The following is a 22,493-nucleotide window of genomic DNA, read 5'->3' as shown; positions in this document are numbered from 1 at the left end:
CTCAGGCTGGGGTGACAGGTGTACTGTCATGCTTGACTTTTCACGTGGTGCTGAGGATTTGAACCCTGGTCCCCATGCTTGCACAGACACACCGTATCCACTGAGCCATCTTTCTAGTCCTGTGGGGTCAGTCATTCTATACGCCAAACATAAATGTTCTAGAATTCTCAGAAAAGGGGAGGAAGAGAAGGCAGAGGAACTGTGACTAAAGCCACTGAGCCCCTCCGAGCCTCTCATGTTGCAGCGGCCACCAGGTGATCCCGGGCACAGATGTCCCAGTACTGTGGTCTCTAGTCCAGGCTCTGTGTGTGTGGTAGTAGGGGTCCTCTGGCTTTGCAGGATGCAGGCCTTAAGGCTAGCATCCATGTTTGAACCAACCCCAGCTCCTGATGGGCTCTGGGCCCAGGGCCATTTCAGAAAAAAGTTCCCACTGGCTCTTGGCTATGCTTAAGCCTGCTGCTGTCCTGAGCCCACACACCACCATGGGGCAACAGCCTTCCTGGCCTGGCTCATGGCTACCCCTCGGATCTCCGATGAGCAAGGGGGCCAGATGCAGAAAAGGGTCGGAATTCAGGGCCTTTCTCAGGACAGTTGCTCTGAAGGGATCAACTCAGAAAAGCCAGAACCTGAAGGGACTCAGAAGGCCTCAGAGATGACCCTGGCTCCTGAGGGTGTGGGGCTAACATTCTTCAAAGGGTTTTCTGTGGGAGGCATTGACATCATGTACTTGGATGACGTCATCATCATAATCATCATCATCGTTGTCAATGCTACTATTACTAGTTCTGCACTGACCAAACTCTATTAGCTTACAAAGAACTACTCAGTAACAACCAATTTTATACAGAAATGTGTATATGGAAAACTACTACCCATCTTTCCAAACGCCAGGAAGGCATCCCTGCCCAACTGAACGGCAGGGCCCATCCCCCACACCTGCTTGTCTGTGACCTCCCATTCATTGCTCAGAGTTTCTGAGCCTCTATCTAGTGTCGTCATGTGTGTGGCACAGACCCGTGGTGGGGTGTGTCTACGAGCTGTCTGTCAAATGGCATAATGGAGTCTGGGTCTTTGACAACATGTTTGTAGGCTATCCTGATGGGGACCCCCAGTCTCTGAGGCTGGCATGTTCTCGGGGTGACTCTGGCATGGGTTGCTGCACGGCTCCCCTTGAAGGGACACCTGCAACTAATCCATCCTTACAGGAAGTCAGGGTGGGTGATGCTGGAAAGGCCATCAGCTTCCTGGAGGGCTGCTGCAGATCCAGGAGGAAGTGCTGGGCCAGAGGGAGGAGCTGTCTGGGAGCGGTGGGCGTTCCTAGGATGTGTCCCTTTCCCACCGTCCCGGAAATCAGGGGTGTGATGAACTCCCGGCTTCACGGTGTGGGCTTCACAGCCTTTCAGGTCCTATCTCCGAATCTACACTGCCTTTGATCTTGGCGCTGCTGTGAGCTTGGTTGGAGGTCATCATTATCTCCAGACTATTGAAGGCACAGGCAGGTCCCTGGGGAGCTGACAGGTCCACATGATGGATGCTCTGAGTCCAAACTCAGATCTTAGGTCTGAGTCTCTGTACTTTTGCACTGGCATTGTCCCTGCTGTGGACCAGCCTGAGAGTATCTTAAATTCCGCCATCATTCCTGGGCTGGTAACACAGGTTGTAGGGAGAGACAAATTGTTGGGTATTTCTTTTCCTTTTTTTTTCTAATTCTCTGCAGAATTCAGAAGAAAAAACAGGGGCTGGGTAACAGTGCAGAGGGACATTACTGAACGCTGCAGGCTGGAGGACACCCCTGGGACCTCAGGGAAGCAGGGCTCCCCAAACCCTCCAGTACTCAGCTACATTCCTCTCAGATGGAGCCCTCCCAGGCCTCTCCCTGAGGCAGAGCCAAATTCTAGCTTAGGCAAAGGGTGTTTTCCTTCCCGGCGGACAAAACATTGCCGGCGCTTTCAGGAGGGGACTGAACAGTCTGTCCACTTTGGCGGCCTCCAGCCAGGATTCCTGGACGGACACAAGCAAGCTTTCACAGCAACAAGATTAATCATGCGTCTCCTTCCTCCTCCCCACCCTTCCCCTGTCACCCGCTTAGCTCTGCTGAGCAGCTAAAGTTTCTGGGAAAACACTTCCTAGTGGCCCCAGGAAGTGATCATGAGCCTGGAGTCTGCACTTCTTGCCTCAGCCTCCCGGACGGGAGGGTGCAGAAATGCAGTCCAACTTCCGGTGACCCCCAACTAGTCTCATGCTGGGGAAGAGCCTGCCCACCCCCTTTAGGGCTATCCAGGCTTGACACAGTTGTCTCTATGAACAGGTTGTAGTCACTAGTACCTCCCTCTCTCTTGCACTACGTGAGGAACCTTCTAGAAGCTCTTGGCAGAGCTGGGGTTCCAGCTTTGGTCCCCTGTGCCTTTGATGTCAGGTGGCCAAAGCGGGAGAGACCAGGACGCAGAACAAGCAGAACAAGCGCCAGACTTGTCGGTACGTGTCTCTCAAGCCACGCCCCACGTGCTTGAGCTCAAACAGAACATTCCGGAGCATTCTTAGAGCTCCTGAGAGACATCCTGAAATCAGACCTGCCATACCTCCTCAAGAAGGTGGGATGCTTTGGAAACTGGGCTCCCAGCCTGGCTCTCCCTCAGAGTCGCAACAGACCTAAACAGGAGGGTGCCTCCAGGCAGCTGAGCGAGGCCTGTGGGGTTGGCGCCAGGGCCCTGAACCCGCTGGGGCCAGCTGAACTCCAGCAGGAGGTGGCTGCTCACCAGTAAGCAAGTTGTAAAACCCGGCTCAGACACAACATCTGGCAGCTGCTTCAAATAGTTTCTGTCTGCAGTCGGAGCTGCTCGCAGCCTCTTGTAAATCAAACCATGTGCACAGAGGAGAACGGTGCCGGCTGACCACGGCACCCCAGTTTGGCGTGGCACCAGCTGTGCCTTCTGTCCCCCAGTAGCCTGGGGCTCACATTTCGTGTCCTTGTAGGATCAACTCAGTGCACAGCCCCGAAGCAAAAGCGGCGGGGATACGTGGCACCCCTGTCCCATCAGATGGAGGGAGATGAGCTCTCAAGGTCCCTACGGGGAACTTGGCACTTGAAGTGTGATGTCTCAGGCTCACCCTCTATTTCTAGAGACTTCTGAGCTATGGTCATCCTTTCTAACCCCTGGTGGCATAGTGGGCCCAAGGGGAGAGAGCCTGGCCCTACGGCTCCTGAGCCTGCCCTGAGCTCTAACCATGGAATACAGATCAAGTATGCAGAAACCCGGTGTCATAGAACTGGCCTAAGAGGTCAGGGAGGGAGGACAATGTGACTATTGATGACTGAGAACTCAGATTGTTTGGCAGCAGCCCCTGTGGGCTAGCCTGGGCTGCATCTCTCACCTGCTGCTGGAAGAGCCCTCCCAGCCATTCCAGTAACTGTCTTTAAGAAGCAGGAGGGTTGAACGGTGGCCCCAAATGATGTGTACATATTTTGAGACCAGAACCCGTGGATGTGCCTTTATTTGGGAAAGGGGAGGGGTCTCAGAAGATGCTACTGAGTTAAGGACTTAAGATAAGTTCACTTGGGTCCCATGACAAATGTTTAAAGAAGCCAGGAATAGAGCAGAGAGAAGGGGTAGGGCTAGTTAAGCTGGTGAGGGGGCTAGTTCAGCTGGTGAGGGGCCTAGTTCAGCTGGTGAGGGGGCTAGTTCAGCTGGTGAGGGGGCTAGTTCAGTTAGTGGGAGGAAAGTCCATGGAGGGGTCTCGTTCAGCTGGCTAGTTCACCTGGCGGAAGGGCGAATTCAGCTAGTGAAATGCTTGTCTTAGAAGCATGAGGCCCTGTGTTTGAGCCTCAGGACGTAAGTAACCAAAGCCAGGAGTGGGGTACATGCTTGTAGACCCAGAGCTGGGCAGAAACAGGTAGATCTCTGGGGCTCACTGGCCAATTGGCCTTGTCTGCTTAGAGCTCCATAGGTCTGTGAGAGACTTTGTTTTTTTTTTTTTTAAAAAAAAAAACAAACAAGAATTCATGAGGGGCAACAGCCGAGGTGGTGCTCCAGCCTCCACACATGTGCCCACATGTACATGCACACGCATACACACACAAACCAAGTGGAAGTTCCTGGGAAGTCTGGAACCATCTGGAGGAGGTCGGGAGGCTACTCCCCTAGACTCTCCAAGGAGAGCACATCCTTGTCTACACCTTGATGCTAGACTTCTGGCCTCCAGAACTGTGGGAGGAAATGTGGTATTTTTAGCCATCCAGTGCAGGGCACTTTGTCATATAGCCTGAGGAAATGAATGCAACGTGGAAGCTGGAGTCAGAGATACTGAGCAAGGCCCAGAAGCCCTTATCGCCTGGTCCTTTGTTGCTCCTGGCTCCCAGACTGTAAATAAATAAATAAATAAATAAATAAATAAATGTTAGTCCTCATTTCTTCAAAGAGAAACTGAGGCTCCTGGGTTCTGGCAAGGACCCTGAAAGATGCTGTTCTAGGAATGGGCTGACTTTGGTGAACACAGCGTGAGCGCAAGGGACTCTGGGTGGCTGGCCACCATGTAGTTACTCTCCTACATCTAAGACTTGCAAGTGTCTGAGCAGTCTGTAGATCCTGGCTCATGAATCCCGAAGGGAACCCGAGGAAATGTTGTCCCCTTCTGAGGACCCAGGAGAAAGGAGTAGTCACAAGGGAGGTCGTGAGGGACAAAAGGGACAAAGCCCCTTCACAGGCCATTGGGAAGCAAAAGAAGCCAGACACAAAAGATCCCCACGGTGTCATGAGTCCACTGAACAGAAAATCCACGGAGGCAGAAAGTAGGTGCCCGGTTGCCAGGTACTGCAGGCAAGGGGAAATGGGAGAGTGATTGAGTGTGTGTGTGTGGGGGGGGGGGAATAGTAGGTGTTTTAGATGGAGGTGGAGGCTAATGTTCACTGGGAGTGTGTTAAACACCACTGATGTATGTACCTTAAAATGGTGAATTAATGTCACGTGACCTCAGATTTATTGCAAAATAAAAGGACAGCTCCTGAGGGGGTCAGTCCTGATAGAAAGTCCTTGCCTGAGCAGAGGCTCGGAGACCTGATAATGTCACCAGGCTCCTGGTGCAGCTTTCCAGGAAGGCATTTCCTGGCCTCTGCTCCAGTACTTCCCCACGGATCTCTTAACTGTATCCTCAAGACTAGACCTCTGAGCCTGGGTGGGGTGCTGGCATCGCCGCCTTAAGCTTCAGCTCCCTGGGGCTTTGTCAGGAGCCAGGAACAAAGCAGACGGACCTGGCAGAGTCTTCATACAGTAGCTTCTGCACCAGGGGTGTCACCAAGGCCCTTCAGGGCTGTCTGCAGGTTTCTGGAGGACCATGGGGGACTGGCAGAGGAGTCTGCTCAGGTAAAGCTATGTGCAGGATTCAGGGACTCTGGGGCAATCTTATCAGAGTCACCAGATCCTCTGTCTTGGCGTAGCAAGTTTGCTAGGATTCTGTTTTTTCCAAGTAAGTTCCCCCAGGTGACTCAGATGCAAGGGGGCATCTGGAGACTTCAGCTGACATGCCCGGTTAGGACCTGTTATAATGGGCATTTACGAGCCCATAAATATATAGAGACATAAGTCCACCATGAGATGGCATCAGGAGGAAGAAGGGACCTTGAGCCTGCCTTTCTGCCTAGAATATAGACCCAGAAGGGTAGCAGCTGGGCCTGGGCTGGAAGACAGACCTAGGGCAGGTCAGCGCCAAGGATACTTCAGCTAACGGCTAAATTCTAGCCAGTGCCCTTAGCCTGTTTTATCTTACTTTATGTTTTAACAGAGAGCATCCCCTCTGCTGAGACCTTCAGGGCAGTGGCAGATCTCCTGTGGCCTAGCAAAGCCATAGCAAACAGCTGAAGTGGGTCTAGAAGAGGGTCACGAGCTCGGAGTGCGCGGGGAAGATGGACAGGCTTTTCCACAGCCCTGGCTTCCCACAGTGGAGTCCTGAGAAGCCCTAGGAGTCATGCGCCGCTTCCTCCGGCTTGCTGGGCCAGGACATCATCTGTTGATCCTCCAGCCTGATCCGAGCTCATGATTTCCTCTCCGGTTGCCATGGCCCCATGCAGAAAACACAGCAAACTCCTGGCCCTGCGCAGTGCATTTATTTCAAATATTCCTTGTGGCTGGAACCCGACCATGTTTGGGTGTCTGGACTGGAACATGAACGAATTGCTCTGTCCTCAGCCCCCTCCCCAGCTTCCCCAGCATAGTTTACGGTTCAGCGGAGTCCACATTCCTCATCCCGCCTAGGAGCGGGAGGGAGGCTGCTGCCCAGGATGGAGACAGGGGCAGCTTCCCAATATGGCCAAGCCAGAGAGCCGGCTACCTGCTCGAAGGCAGGGGATTAATTGCAACCAGATGGGCCAAGTCTGCACAGATGGTTTTATTAAAACCGTTCCCTTCAGCACAAAGGCCGGCTCCCCCAGAAGTCTCCTGGCAGCACAAAGACCCTCATTTTGCCGATGCCTCCCCTACCTCATGCCTGACCCCTGCCACCCTTTCAAGGGAGGCCCAGGTTCCAACTGCAACCCAGACATGAACTCCCGCCTAAAAATAACTCTAGAGCCACCCTCTTCCCTCTGCCTGCATCCAGGGTGGGCGTGGAAGTCTCCCCCAGCATCCACCTTGATTTGTGGATGACTACCTGAGAAGAAAGATTAATTAGGAGGTTAGATCAGGAATGCTTGGCTTCCCCAGAAGCCATCCCACTATAGGACGCCACAGCTTTCAGGGAACGAGAGTCTCTACAGCGCTTGCTGGCACATGGACTTCAGTGATGCCAGGCCCTGTTCTGGGAGCCCCATGGCCCCTGGTTACATCTGTGACTGCCATTTTACAGAGGCGCATCTGAGGTTACAACATCAGTGTCAGGACCTTAGTGTGACTGGGATTCCATGTGCTAGTTCCTGGGCCAAGAGGCCGCCACACTGATGTGAGTCCCTTTACCTAGCAGCTTTGCAAGAGAAAGCGGGAACACAGTTCCAAAGAGCATCGGCACATCCCTTAAGCAAGGTGACCTGGGGAGCGTGGGGGAGTGCAGGTTCCGGGGCCTGGTGAAGCCTAGGGGGTGGGGTTGCTGCACTATGCATCCTCCCTCCCTCCCTCTCCCTATCTCTCTCTTCTTCTCCCCCCCCTTTTTTTTTGGTGGAGACAGGGTCCCAAGTAGCCCAGGCTGGCCTCAAATCACTATGTAGCCAAGGATGGCCTTGAACTCTTGCTCTTTTAGCCCCCGCCCAGTCCTGAGATTACAGAGATCTCTTGTCACCATGACAAGCTGTGCTTTGTTTTTACAACTCTAATCGTCGTATGTTCTTTGCAGGCACCGCAGTGTGCACTAGGAGACTAGAGGACAATGTGAGGCAGTCAGCTTTCTCCACCATATGGGTCCTCGGGACGAAACACTTAGCAGCGAGCGTCTTTATCTGCTGGGCCATCATGGAGGCCCATGCTAGATTTTCTATGGTTCTGGGGAATCCAATGCAGGGCTTCGTGCATGTCAGGCAAGCAAGCACTCTGCCAACCAAGTTACAACCGCAGGAACTTGTATTTAACAACACAGGATCTAAGGAAAAAGGGTCAGGAGACTCTCAGAAAGGGACATGCTAAGTGGTTTGTGCCCCCTGACCAGGCACTTCCTACAGCATCCCTAGAGACCAACATGCCCTTCAGACAAAATCCCCTCGACACGCTTCACGACCTCTCAGCGGTTCTCTGGAAACCAGTTACGACGTATGAGCTCGCTCAGTGGGCTTCTCGAAGCTCACGGTATTGTTCATCGTTCCTCTGAATAAGTCGGAATTCCCTGTCCTTCCCACAGGGCCTCCATCTGCAGCGGCTGGCAAGAGGGGCTTGCTGGGCAAGGTTTTCAATGCCACTGTGTACTCGATGGGATGTGAGGGACGTAGGCTTAAAGTCTTCTGCCAAGGGTTGAGACTGGACTCCATGGGGGCTGTGCCGGCTGCTGCTTGTCCTAACTAGCTCCATTCGACTGGAGTACTCCTCCTAGTTCTTGTGCATGTGCTGCCTGTGTGCACATATAAGCAGGCAGGGGCTGGAGGCTGACAACACGTGTTGTTCTCAGTCACACTCCACCTTAGCTTTTGAGACAGGGTCTTCTCATTGAACCTGGAGCTCATGGATTTGGCACCACTGGCTGGCCTCCAGGGGCTTCCCTCTGCTTCCCTAGTGCTGGGATTGCAGATGCATACTGCTGAGCCCAGCTTTTTAGGCTGGTCCTCCGACCCTAACTTAGGTCCTCGTGCTGCGTGACTGCACTTGACAAGCTGAGCCATCTCCCCAACTCCCACCCTAAGCTTTTAAACAAGGCAATGAGAGGGCCTCAGCGGCAGGTGGAACCACTTCCTATTAGGCTTGGTGAGTTGCTACAGTTACAAGCTTTCTGCAAAAAGTGAGGTGTATCCTAGGATGATCCCCGACTCTCTGGCAAGCATCCCACTCTCAGGCCAGGTCAAGGAGTGGCAAGCAACAACAGCAGGCAGTGTCGCTGGCCAGCCAAGGGCTTAATCATGCCCCGCTCCCCTCCCACAAGGCACAAAGGATTCAATGGTTTCATATTTTAACAAACTTTCCTTTATTAGGTTACTGTTATGAATCATCATAAAATAGAACAGAACGGGGGTTCCAAACTATACATGCCATGAGGCTTTATGCTGATGGGACAGCAGGGAGGGTGGCGACCTGGGGTGATGGAGCATGGTGGATTCAGGAGAGCCTGGCAATTCACCAGCGTCCATCAGGTCCAGCTGGATCAAGATGAGAAGCTGGGATCTGTACAGATGAACACGACCCACTCCAAAATAGGAACAAGTGAAATTTTACAACCTGACCAGGCCCCAAAGGAAACAAACAAACAAACAAACATACTCCAAAACTTCAAAATATGAAGGGAATAATTTACATTCTTTATCTAGTCTTGGCACCAATTTTGTGCTTTAAAAATTAGAGTCCACTGGAAGACTGGGGGGAAAAGGTACCTACAGCAGCTGTTTAAAACGATGCTTACAAATATATATATATGTAAATATATTAAACATTTTCAACATAAAGTCATTTATTGTACCTGTGCAGAAACGAGCAAAGCTCAGACTCGATTGGAGTTGGTTTCTTTTCTTTTTCTGTTTTTAAGAGGACAAGTTTCACACAGCCCTGGGCGGCCACCAACTCAGCATGCAGCTGGATTCCTGGTCTTCCCGCCTCTACCTCCTGAGTTCTGGGATCACGGGTGGTTCACCATGCCTGATTTTCCTTAGTACGGGGGATGGAACCTGAGCTTCCTGCAGGCTAGGCAAGCACGCTACCAACTGGGCTACATTCCCAATTTAGGGAGCTGATTTCAAAGTAAAAGAAAGGGCAAGAGATCAGAAGCAGGTGCTCCAATAAGATGCTGCTGGGGACGGGCAGCCATCAGCTGCTACCATCCTACACCCCACTCCTGAGACTCGAGGGTGTGTGTGGTGGGGTCATGAGTGCTGCTCCATATGGCTCTTGAGCCTCGAGGCGTGGGGTTTCCCAATGCTCCACTCTGCTCTTGGTCTCTTTCATCCTGCTTTGCCTATAGCTTCCCTAGCGGCTGGGCACCCCAACTCGCCCTGCTTATCCTGACGGCCCTCCAGGCACGGAGTTCAAGGATGCCCATAGGAAATACCGGAAAAATCAGGTGCGAAATTCAAATCTCATGGAAGACAAGAGACCCAGACACACGCAATGATGTATGAACGCCCAAGGTAAGCAGCTACCTGGGGACGTGTGGACTTGCTCAGTCTTCTAATTCTCCTTGGGGCCTGATCCCGTGCTGGTGCAGAGCCCTTTGGAAACTGGGTCCAGGGATCTACACAATGACACCCTTGTGTCTGTGCACGCCAGTTCATATGCCAAAGGCATGTCCCAGGAAAAGGGACAGGTGTGGCATACACATTCCTGGGAAGTGGCAGGTGTGTGTGTGTGTGGGAGCAACAGAACACACAAAGGGAGGTGACCCAACTAGGTTTCCTTTCTAAATGGAATAAATAAATGGTCTTTGTTACTGCTTAAAGAATAAATACAGGGCATGGAGCACCGACAGCTGGCACTGAAGCCGGGCACGCACTGGCCCGAGGGAGGTCCAACCTGGGGTCCTGTCTCATTGTCCATGGTATGTGACATCCTGAGCTTCATCTGAGTGCCTTGTCCTGGCCATTCCTGCTTTGGGAATCTGCCTGGAGCCCTGGCATCTCCCACTAATCTCTCCTTCCAGGACCCCCAGGGGGCTGCAGGGTAGGAGCAGCCCACTCCGTGAGAGCAGTCAGGAGCCTGACAGAGGCTTCCATAGAAGTTTATTCTCTGCATCTGTTCAGGGGAGGGCCTGGATGCTGCTGCTTCAGCCAGTGTTGGGAAGGGAGGAGAGAAGTCTGCTGGCATTGGTCCACCTAGCAGAGGCAGCTGGTAGGACGAGAGGAAACATCTGCCCATGGCTGGGGGTGGACATCCATCCCAGGCGCAGGGGTCGGTGGACTCCAACGGCCCGGTGAGTTGGCACCAGGTGGCTGTGGTGTGGCGGTCCTGGGATGTGGGTCACTGGTAGAGGAGGTAGGCCTTGAGCGAGGCAGGTAGCGGCAGAGCGGGGATGGCACCCAGGCGCTCCTTTCCTAGAGCGAGGCGCACCGAGCGCCGACACAGGTCCATGAGTGGCAGGGGCTCAGCTGGGAAAACCAGGAAAGAGAGGGAGAACCTTAGCAAAGTTCAGGAAGGTTCTAGAACAGATGAGACAACCCTTACAGCATGTCCAGGGTTAGCACTGAACTGGCTGGATTTTAACAAGCAGATCATTAACAAATGCCATTTTAGATTCTGACCTGTGGTGGTGGCGCAGAGAAAGCTGCATGAGGCCAGGTAGGCTCAGAAGCCCTCTGCGGACAGGGATTCATCTGCTCTCCCGACAGTGACCAACTACAGCGGAGTAACCAGAGAGGCCTCTGCTGCTCATGTTCCCTTTACAGAACAGGGACCTGAAAGCATCTAGAGAGCTTGCCTACGCTTGCCCTGCTGGAAGGGATGGGGCTGGACCTGAAGGAGCTGTGCCTGGTCACATGCGGGGCTACCTGTGCCCTGTCTGGACAAAGGGTACCTCTGTGTGAACGGCTCCAGGGCAAATGAGAGTCTCTTCTCCTCAGCACTCCCCCATTCCAGTGCCAGGGCCCCAGGCAGGATCTGGAAGGGAGGTCCTTGTGTGCCACCTAGCTTCTGCCTTCAGAGCCTCTCAGGTACTGTCCTTGCCTTCGTTTTAAAGCAGAGGACGACACGGAATAGAAAAGGTAGAGGTTCGGATCCAATTCTGGGCACCCTGTGTTCTGTATTGGCATCCATGTTCTGTATTGCCCAGGACATACAGAGAACTGGCCTGGAGCTCAGTGGATAAAGACTTGTCACCAAGTCTGATGACCCAAGATCAATCTCTGGAGGGTGAACATGGCGGAAGGAGATTCAACACCCACATGTTGTCCTCTGACCTTCACATGTGTGCAAAGCACACATATATGTGAAATAAATAAAACAAACGAGTAAACAAAATTGTTAAAAAAGAAATGATAGCCAAAGTCATGTGTACCCAGTGGCAGAGCCAAGGTGGTGTTCAGAGTCATGGTGACCAATAGGTCAGAGCTGGAGGAACCCCAGGTCTCTGGGCTTCCTTCAGCCTGACAGGGAAACTGGAAACACCAGCTTAGCTGCAGCTAGAACACCAAAGTACTCGAGGTCACCTCCCTGCACTGCCCCAAGCATAGTCAGGATGCTTTCCAGTCAGAGCTGTTTCCGGGGTCCAGATTAAAGAGGAGACCGCTGCCCCTTGTGGTCTCCGAGGTCCCTCTGTCCTGCCCGCTGAGAGCCCAGGCCCCACATCCTGCAGAGGAGGCCCTGGCCAGCTGGCAACCCAGAGAGTTCTTCAGCCTTTCTCCTAGCATTCTGAACGTCCTGGGGGTGGGCAGACCCTTCTCACTCGGCTTTGGACCAGGCACAAACACACACGTGGGACTGCTCAGTGCTCCCCCAGATTCTGGGGCTAGAAAGAGCACAAACAAATGGACTGCGGTTTGGTCCACGCCCACCCCTTGATGGCAAGTCTGTTGTGAGCCAAAAAAAAAAAAAAGAAAAAAAGAAAAAAAAGCCCAGAACGAAAACTTCCCCTCCATATCTCACTCCACTGAAAAAGTGGGTTCTTTTATCAATGTGTGCACTTATTCTTTTGTGTATACATATATGCTCATGTGTGTGCAGATGAACATGGTGGGGGGCACACAGGCATGTGTGTGACAGCCAAAGGACAGCCTTAGCCAGCATTCCTGAGGACAATCACCCACCACATTGCTGTCTGTTTTGAGACACAGTCATTGGCCTCAAATTCACCAAGTGGATAGGCTGGCTAGCTAGCCTCAGACATCTGCCTGGTTCTCTGCCTCCCTAGTGCTGGGATTACATGTGCACACATCATACCTGGCTGTCTTACGTGTGTTCTGGGGCAGTAAACTCACGTCCGCATTCTTGCAAGGCACACATTTTACACAGCATTTCCGCAATGCTAAGTACATTCTTCTGAATTTCAACATTCACCAATGTGCCTCAAAACATTAAAAAATAACCCCTCTGTAGGCTGGAGACATAGCCCAGTGGTAGGACATGTGCTTATTTAGCATGTACAAGGCTCTGGACTCAGACCTTATCACCAAATGAATAAATAACATTAAACATTATTGAAGGTTGGGTTCTCTGTCTGAGAGAACATGGAACCTGCTAACAGGTGCAAGATTCTTTGTGAGTCAGAGAACGGTCTGACGCTGATTGCAGTGAAGCCACTGGGTGCTTCGGACAAATGAATTAAAACGGTACCTAGCTGCACCTTACACCAGCTGTACTGAAGAAGAACAAACTGGGCTGGGGAGATGGCTCAGTCTAGAAGGTGATCGCCATCAAAGAACGAGGCTCCGAGTTCAGTTTCCAGAGCACATGAGAAAAGCTAGTCATGGCGGCACACACTCTCAATCCCAGTGCTGGGGAGGCAGACAAGGGAGGATCCCTGGGCTCACTGGCTAGCCAGTTTAGCCAACTGGGGAGTCCCAGGTCAAGAGAGCAAGGTGGAAAGTACTCAAGGAACGACTCCTGAAGCTGCCCTCCGGCCTCCACATACATGTGCATAAGCACCCACTCACACGTATGTATGCGCATATGCACCCACTCACATACGTGTATGTCCATACGCACCCACGCACACTCACACCCGCCCACAGAATACACTTGAGCCGACGGGATGGCTTAGTGTGTAAAACTGCTTGCTGCAAACTCGACGACCAGAGTGTGATCTGCTGGCATGGGTGTGCTAGCACTCACACACATACACACATCACTCATTCGCTCGCACATATGCACGCACGCATGCACGGAAAACTTCAGCCACAGTTTCTCAGGAGAGAAACTCAAGTAGCAATGGTTTTTAATGAGAAGCTTTGAAATAGAGCCTGTCCTAGACAACGCAGCGCCACCACCAGGAGCCTGGAGGCAGGAGGATGAAGTAAAGGAGCTCCATGTATCCATGGCCAACTAGGTCCTGAAACCAGAAGGCTTCACTGCAGCCTTTGGCCAGGACCTGGCAGTTACAAGGTAGCCCTCCTGCATGGCACAGTGGGGACCTCTGTGCTTCCTCCTCTGCCTGGGAACGCTACCATCCGGTGTCACCAGACAAAGGGCCTGGGGCTGCCCAGTGTAGTCTGCCTGAAGGATGTGGCTCAGTCCCACTTGGGAGGTAGAGAGGTTTCCCTACAGGCTGGACGGCTGTTGCGGGAGCACCGGCAGTCACTGAATATGAACCAAGAGCCTCACCAGCCCAGCTGATATTCCCACCATGCAGCCCTTGGCATTGTGATTTCAGGTCATCTCACAGATACCTCCCCCCGCCCCATGAAGAAAATTCCCAAACAAGAAAACTAGGACTCTACAAGACCCTGCTCCAGCTCCTGTGTTTCAGGACCGACACTGAAGCTTCCACCACTGCCACCATGAGAGGTGGAGTACATGCTATGGGCCTGGGTAGAGATGGGGAGACAGACACCAGGAGCCCAAGGACAAGGGATCAAGGACTCTGACGGGAGGCAGCAGCCAACTCATTCACCCACGCAGAAAGCAGGCACACGGCGGGTGGGGGTGGGGAGCTCCTGTAATATGGTCATGGGCTGTGGGGCCTTCCAGGACCAGCTACAGGAAGGGCAGCTAATGGCTGTGGTGATGCATCGAGATGCAAATGCAATCAGAGTAAAACACGTGCTCTATACAAGAACAAGCAGGTCCCATTTCCCTCCCTTGTAGGAGAAGCAGTCCACAGAGCTTGCTCTGGGCAGACAGACACAGTACCAATCTCAGCTGGTCACTACCAGGACCCAAGGAAGTCTTTTCCACCTCAGTACTTCTGGCCAAGCTTGCTCCCTGCTCCATCCATAGCCCAGTGTCCACTGCTGTCCCACTGATCTGGTGGGTACATCTTGCTGGCTGGGGCCTCTGGCCACTTATCTCAGGAGGTCACTGATATTTATCGTTTATAATAGATAAGGTGAATGTGCAACAGTGACACCGGAAGTAAAACAAATACATTTCCAGGAGCAGAAGGTCGAGGACCTGGAAGAGCCCACATGCCAACTTCTGCATTTCTAAGAGGAACAGCTTCCTAGTGGCCTTGTCAGATCTGCACTGTCCCAGAGCCCCAAACCTGTGACTCTTGGGATACTCTGAAAAAAAAAAAAACCTGACCCAAATGAAGCCTCAAAAACACAAGGCTAGCAGGGGAGACGGCTCAAGCAGGAGAAGCACTGTGCAAATGTGAGCCCCAGAATTTGGATCCCCGGGACAAAGGCAGTCTGCTTGTAATTGCAGCCTTGGAAGATAGAGACGGGTTCCCCAAGCAAGCTAGAAAGATTAGTCACATCAGTGAGCTCTGAGTTTGACTGAGAAACCTGCCGCAATGATTAAGGTAGAATAGTTATTGAGGATGTTTCCTGATATCAATTTTGGACTTCCATAGGCACATGTACCCCCACACTTACCCCTGCAATGCACCCCCCACATGAACCCATGCAGTGCACCCCCACAATGCACCCCAATACATGAACCCCTGCAATGCATCCCCATGCATGCACCCCCACAATATATCATTGCACATGCATCACCACCCATGCAGTGCACCCTTCAAGTGCACCCTGCAGTGTATGCCCGCACATGCACCCCTGCACACCCATTCACTCCACACATGAAAGCAGTCATATGCACATGCACAAATGGGATTTTTTAAAGAAAAAGGCAAGTATTGAGTTCCCAGTCCATGACTTTAAGGATCAAGGAAAAAGTCACATTCAGAGAGGCCTCCAGGTCATGCTGCCCACCCCCATGGTACCTATGGCTGACCTGGGGCTCACTCCTACAAGCAGCTGGCAGTGACAATACCCATGGGAATATTCTAGATTGTTCTGAGTGGAAGTAGCCATTGTGTTTATTCTTTGTATTCAGCAGTTCTCACAAGAGGAACCAGGGAAGGACAACTGACATCTCTCCAAGTGATAGAGGTGCTCTTGGTCCCTGTCCTCCAAACCGAGTACCTGTTGTCCTCACAAAGCCAGTGTTTCTGAGAGAGGCACTAGAACCGTCTCCTGTGAATGGGGTGACTCCCTCAAGGAAGTCCTGGCAGGGCAGGGTAACGTGTCTCCCCGTCTCCACGGTGGTGGGGCAGCCAGAGCAGCAGCAGCAGAGAGCGGGTACACTGAGAACTGGGCAAGAGCAGAGAGAGGCCGGGAGGACGTGACAGCTACAGACTAAGGAACAGCAATCAGGCCTGCTGATGGCAGGGAACTGATTCTCCCCCAGAGCCTCTGAGAGGTCCGAGGACCCCGCTGGACAACTTCATCTTGGACAGCTGGCCTCCTGGACTGTGACAGAATATTTCTCTGCTGTTTTAGATGCCTGGCTCAGGGTAATTTGTTCCGGCAGTCCCAGGAAATGAGTATAGCATCCTTCCTCCATCAGGCACCAGGCCTTAACCCTGCTCCACCCACATCATGACTCCTGGCGAGGTCCCTAACAACCTTCTTGTTGCCAGGACAGCTGCCAGCACTCCTGACCGGCCATTACTTTGTCTTTCTTGAAACCCTTCCTTCCCTTGGCACACAACAGCATCTCCTGGGATCCTCTGCACACAAGGCCTGCTTCTCCTGGGCCTCCTGCTTCTAACAGAGTCCAGCGTCAGCCTTCAGGCCCGGCTCTCCCATCCCTCTGAGTGCTCTCATCCAGGGTCATGGTGTAGTTATTGTCTTAGTGTGCTGGGGATGGAACCCAGAACCTTGTGCATGCTAGGCAAGCTTGTTACCCTTAAGCAACTCCCCCAATACCATCTATATATGGATGAACGCCCGGTGTCTCCAACTCCAGGCTCGTAGGTCCACCTGTCCATGGTCCTCCCTCTAGCTTTGTCCCATCTTTCCGATTGTGGACATATCCTTCGACCTGCTCAGGCCAAATACCTCGAGTCATATCCTTAGCAAGCTTTCTCATTTCCTACACACAATTTCCTGAGGTGCGCACTCTAGAATACGGTAGCCTCTATCATCACTACAGCTCTTGCCTTGCCTCAAGCCCAGTCATCTCTTACCAGACAACTGTCATGGCAGCCACTCTTGCCTACCATCAGCCAAGGGATCCTCGTAAGGCATGAGTCACCCCTCAACAATGCCCTGAGGTGCCAGTGTAAGCAGGTGCCATCTCTCCCTCCTCTCCCCTGGCATTAGCAGGGCTAATGATAACACGCCACCCTCAGATGTCCTGCTCAGCACCCCAGGAAATGGCCACATCCATGTTCCTATCTGCATCTTCCAGAGTCAAACATATACAACCAGGACTATGGAAAAGGAGAAGCCAAGGGTCTTGGTGCTTTCTGGCACTCAGTTAGGTTGGGGAGCACCCAGAGTGTGATCACTGATCAGGAAGTAACTTGATGTGACGTTCTGAGTCTATCTGGATCTTAGCTGCCATGATGGATGCTCCAGTTCTCACATTCCCACCCGGCCAGTAGGGCTGGAGCTCTGGACTGAAGAAAAAAGAGAAAGCGGGCATTCACCTTCCTCTGCTTCCGGACTATGGATGTAATGTGACTGGCTGTCTCATGCCTTCTCCATGATGGACTGGACCCCTCGAACTGTGAGCCAAGGCAAACCCTTCCTTCCTTCATTTGCACTGCTCGGGTGTTTGTCCCAGCGACAGGGAAAGGAGCTAGCTTGGCGTGCAGCCCCCACACCTGATGCAGAGCTAAGCAGAGTTCCATTTGCTCACTGGACATGTGTCTGGGCCTCTGGGATGCCACTGCTGAAAACGTCATGTGCGCTATGTGTGGCTTGTCGAGGGCACACCGAGGGCAAACACACCCCAGGCCCCTCCATGCAAATCCTCAGGACTCATGAAACCCCTGGCAGGCCTGTTCCCAAATGACAAGGTTGGGGAGTTCTCATGGAGCCCAGATCCGTCTGGGAGACAACAGGAGCCCGGCAACCCTCCCATCTATCATCTGTCAGTCTTCAGCGAAGGAGCATAAACCTCCCTGCGGCGTTACTGAGCACTCCTCCACAGGGAGGCGGCGGGCAGGCCCAGAGCCAGGCTTCCCTGAGAACCTCAGCCCGGACACCTGACCTAGCAGTCCCAGTCTCCGCCCACCCCTGCAAATTTGGCTGTGGACTTATGCCACCTATTTCTGTAATCGAGGGAGACTGACTCCCAGAACTGGCTCTGCCAGTTCCCGGTCCAGGCCTGAGATGCCTTCCTCAGGGAAGTTCCCTTCTAGGTGCACACTGGGCCACTCTGCCAGGAGTGCCATGCCCCTCAGGCCGCGCTGCACAGGGAAAGGTGGAACCGGCGGGGACACTGCACTGCAGACACTTCCACCCCGTGATGGGCTCCCTGCCATCGTCCAGGCAACATGGAAAGGAAGAGGAAGAAGTTTCTAGGTGCCCTCAACATTCCAGTGTCTCCCAAAGGTAGACTCTGGGGATCCTGCAGGGTCAGAGATGACAGGCCAGTCGAGGACTGTCTCCTGACACCAGTGGGAGCCACACCTATCACTCACCACAGGCTGGGGCTAGGAATTGAAGAGTCAGGCAAATCTGCCTTAAAACCAGCCATGGGTGGTTGGCGCTTTCTGGCTCACCCCTTCTGGAGATGAAACACACCGACCACAGGAGACAACCCTGTAGGAAGTGAGCTCCCAGAGAGGGGGCTTGGCCTGAGGTAGGCGGCTCTGGAGCACCAGGACCCCAGTTAACACCCATGCTGTGCCATCACAGACCTGCACCTGCCGCCACCAGCACAGCTATTTCATGCTGCTGCATGCAAGCTACTTCAGCACGGAGAAAGGCCACACCCCTTTCCAAAAGGACAGGCAGAAGTCACTGCTGACTCAGCGCAAGTCTTTCTCAGGACTTCCGTGCAAAGGAGTGTCGAGCTCTGGGAGAGAAACTCAGAATCTGGGTCATGACTGAAAAAGGTCCTTGGCTTTCACTTATCTACAAAGCTCACCTTGGTGGCACTGGCTACTGGGCTAGAATATGGATAACTACAGTTCAAGGCTGGAAGCATGTTAATCAGAGAATAATAAAAACCGTTCATCTATTTATCTGCTCACTACACCATGACCTATTCATCCATTCATCTGACCGCTCCATCATCCATGCATCCATCCACTCGTCCATCTGTCCGTCTGTCTGTCCATCCAGCCATCCTCTGCTTATTCATGAAGCACTGCCAGGTACTTCAGCAGGCTCTGGACAGAATTTCTCAGTTAGCCAGACATAGGTCACGAATGGTGTGATGTTTGAATGTATTTGGTGCCCATAATCTTATAGAAAGAGGCAGTATTAGGAAGTGTAGCTTTGTTGGAGTGTGTATGGCCTTGGAGGAAGGGTGTCACCGTGGGGGTGGGCTTTGATTTTCCAATGCTCAGGACACCACCCAGACTTCTTGTTGTCTGTAAGATGTAGGACTCTCAGCTATTCCCTCCAGCACCATGTCTGCCTACACTGCCATGCTCCCCACTATGATTATAGTGAATTGAACCTCTGAAACTGTAAGTGTGCCGCCCCAGTTAAATGTTTCCTTTCCAAGAGTTGCTGTGGTCCTGGTGTTTCTTCACAGCAATAGAAACTAAGACATACGGCCTGTGTGGATTCACAAACACTGGGCTATTGACTTGAAGACATTCTAAGTCCAACAACTCCATAACTAGCCAGGACCAACAGGGATGTGTGGGAGGACGCAGGGAACACTTACGATCAAGTCCGTTCAAGTAGCGCATGCGGATCTCACAGTGGCCCCAGACGGCGCTCACTACAGGATACAGTTTTTTACCCTTAAGTCCCCGAAAAGCCACTCCCATGTACTGTCCATCCACAATGAAACTCAGGGTCCCATCATCCATGTCCAGGGCCACAAGAAAGGAGTCAGGGACAATGAACGTCTCATCTGGCCCCAGAAAGGCTGGGTATGTTTTACTTGGCTGGTTCTTGCCATCATGGTAGAGACGGTTTCGCCCCAAGTCCCAGCCCCAGGACTCGTGGTTATTTCCTATGAGGGTTGTGTACCCAACGGAGTGCAGAGGGGCGTCCGCTGTGGCCACCCCCACCACAGCATGTGTGCCTCGTTGCCTCATGGCCCATGTGATCTGCCACACATGCAGTCCACGTGTGTACCCAATTTTGCCCCTGATAGCGTCTGTGCTCTGGGCCACCGGATGCCGGTGAAAGATCAACTTGTCATCTTCCTTCACGAAGACATTGAGTGAACGGTCATTATTGTTCCAGGAGTGGAGCAGCTGGACATCATAGGACACGGGGGGCATATCGAGCAGCAGGTCCAGCCGGGTGGGCTTGCAGTAATCCAGACCCTGGAGCTCCTGCTTCAGAGGTCGGTATGTGGGGTCCCGCATGTCCACAGTCTTGATCCCTCCCGTGACCTTCTGACCCATGTTGACCTTTGGTTTCACCTTTTCACTGACTCCCAAGGCAAACTCATCAATCTTGGGGCCTTGACTCCAGATCAGGGCCGGACAGAATTCCTAAGGACGGTTGCTAGGCGATCTCCGAAGGTTGTGAAGCATTCAGTATTGCCTAATGGATGGAAAGAAAAACAGGAGAGTGGGTGAGTGGGGTGCAGAAGGGGAAAGATTAAAGAGGAACGCAGAGTTACACACACCAATTCGTCTCAGCAGCTTGGAACCCTGGTGCAGAATGAAATGCCCCCGTCCCTGTGGCTATATTGTCACAAAGGAAAAGGGGCCATCTGTCCCACAGCCTGTGTGGAGAGGTAGAGGTGGGCTTGGGGACTGGAACCGGCACTCAGTGTGCTGGGTCAGTCTGAGACACCACTGGGGCTTCTAGGTGGTGTCTCACAGCCAGAAGGCCAAGGTGGTGACACAGACGCTGGAGTAAGCCTCAACCCAGTGACACCTCGGTCAGGACGAGGGCATGCACTGCTTTGCTTCCCTGTGTGGAACCCACAGTGCGGCACAGGCAGATGAGGACACCGAGCGCACCCTCCCCTCTTCTCCAGCGGAGTCATCTCTGATAGGGAGGAAATCCCGACGCAGACAGCAGGTCGGCTGAGGAACTGCGTGCACATACACACTGGGCCAGGCGCTGAGGCCCAGAGGTCCATACCTACCCAGACTAGCACCATCAACAAGGTTTTCCTCAAGGCCCCCGGCTGGGCCCTGGACTCGGATGGACACGGAAGGGCAAGGCTCATCCACTCAACCACACGTGGTTCTGGGCTAACTTGCAGATGGTCAACCGCTTTGTTAGAAGTCAGCCTTCACCTAGAGGGCAATGCTTCATCATGCTTGGGTCTCCCTGTTACAGCACGGTAACAGGGATGCTGTGGCAGGGGCCTAACTGCACATCTCCAGGGTCTGTTAACGAGGATGGGGAAGTGGGACCGAGGGGAGCCCTCACAACATCTGTCTACTCCATCTCTAGTGGTGACTGAAAGGAGGAGGAGGCTAAGAGCAGAGCTGACAGCACCTCCTCCACCTGTCCCTGCCCAGCTTGGTATCAGGGAAGACAGCAAAGCAGTTGCATTCCTGGGTCCTCCTCATGAGCAGGTGCTCTTTGCCACCCAAACCTGGAGGGTTGGAAAGATGGCTCAGAGGCTAAAGGGCCTGCCTCGCAAGTTTGAGGACCAGAGTTCAGATCCTTAGAGCCTACATAGGAGCTGGGTGGTTGTGGCAGCCCTTCCCCGTGACCTTGGTGCACCTGGAAGTGGAGACAGGCTCCCTCCAGAGCAAGCTGGCTGGATCACTAGCTAAAGCAGTGACTTCAGAGAAACACCCTCAACATACAAGGTGGAGAGGTGAGAAAGAACCCACTGCCATCCTCCAGTCTCGAAACACATGTACATACACACACACACACACACACACACACACACACACACACACACCACATATATTTATAAACCCACAGAACCCTCCTAGGCCTCCAGAAGGGACTTCTGCACCCCATTTTGAAGAGGAGCCTATGAACAACAGGATAATGAGGGCTCCATAATCTAACAGAATGAGCATCAGCCAAGATGGGTGAGGGCCACCGAGACTCGGCTGTTGGGAAACAGGGTCATGCTGAGTCACCTGTCCCAAGGGGCTCTAGGACACCCGAATAAAGCAGATGAAAGAAGTGGGAAGGAGTCTAGTGTGAGAAGGCTGCGGGGTGCCAGGTTGAGCATCTGGGGACCAGAAAGCACTGGTCCTCGTCAGTGAGCACAGGTCCAGGAGGTAGGACAGGTCTGCTACAGGACCAGCATAAGCCGCTGTCCTCTTAGCTGGGAAAGACCGCCATGAGAATGTTGCCTTCAGGGTGGAAAGGTCTCCTGGAGGCTCAGTCCCAGGGGATGGATCTAGGTGAACACGTCTGCCCATTGTCCTTATCCTGTGGCTGTCATTCCTTCTTAGTGCCAGAGAGAGCACATGGCACACCCCACCGTAGCTCCCAATCCCAAGGACATGGACATCTCTACAGGGACAAGGCAGGACCTGTGCCCAAATCTACTTAGACCCGAAATGTCCCTTTGCAGCTGAGGACTACACTGGTTCCACAAAGTCCCGTGGATTCTGTGACCCTACTTCACAGAATGTCAAGGTACAATAATCCTCATTTCTTTCATCTTTTTTTGTGATACCTGGTGATAAACCTATTGCTTTGTAGCCTCTGATCTCAGCACTAGGGAGGCGGAGGCAGAGGCAGGTGGATCGCTGTGAGTTTGAGGCCAGCCTGGTCTACAGTGTGAGTTTTAGGACAGCCAGGGCTGACACATAGATAATCCCTGTCTTGGAAAAAACCAAAAAACTAAACAAATACAAGGACAACAAATCCCATGCTTTGTACACGCTAGGCAAGACTTCTGCCACTGGACGACATCATCAGACCTTTTAAAGACTTT

The 22,493-nt window shown here is 52.8% G+C and overlaps 1 protein-coding gene across 10 annotated transcripts in view; it reads right to left on the bottom strand.

Annotated features, from left to right (window-relative positions):
* Positions 1 to 22,493, bottom strand: part of Spsb1 (splA/ryanodine receptor domain and SOCS box containing 1) — a 134,528-nt gene that overhangs the window by 62,899 nt on the left and 49,136 nt on the right. For 9 of the 10 annotated variants that reach the window (XR_007593733.1, XR_007593731.1, XR_007593737.1 and 6 more), the window contains exon 2: positions 19,332 to 20,167. Coding sequence is in view for 1 of the 10 variants with exons in the window: in XM_050153188.1 (XP_050009145.1) it covers positions 10,566 to 10,693; positions 19,332 to 20,025 (822 nt within the window). In the remaining 9 variants the exon portion in view is untranslated. Of the gene's footprint in view, positions 1 to 8,562; positions 10,694 to 19,331; positions 20,168 to 22,493 lie in introns of those variants that run through there. The other variant, XM_050153188.1, reaches the window with a different exon arrangement.

This window comes from Alexandromys fortis, unplaced genomic scaffold, assembly GCF_014885135.2.
Source record: "Alexandromys fortis isolate MF-2015 unplaced genomic scaffold, M_Fortis_MF-2015_v1.1 scaffold_88, whole genome shotgun sequence".
NCBI lineage: Eukaryota > Metazoa > Chordata > Mammalia > Rodentia > Cricetidae > Alexandromys > Alexandromys fortis.
The sequence above is the reverse complement of the archived record's forward strand: the minus strand, read 5'-3'. Positions and strand labels throughout refer to the sequence as shown.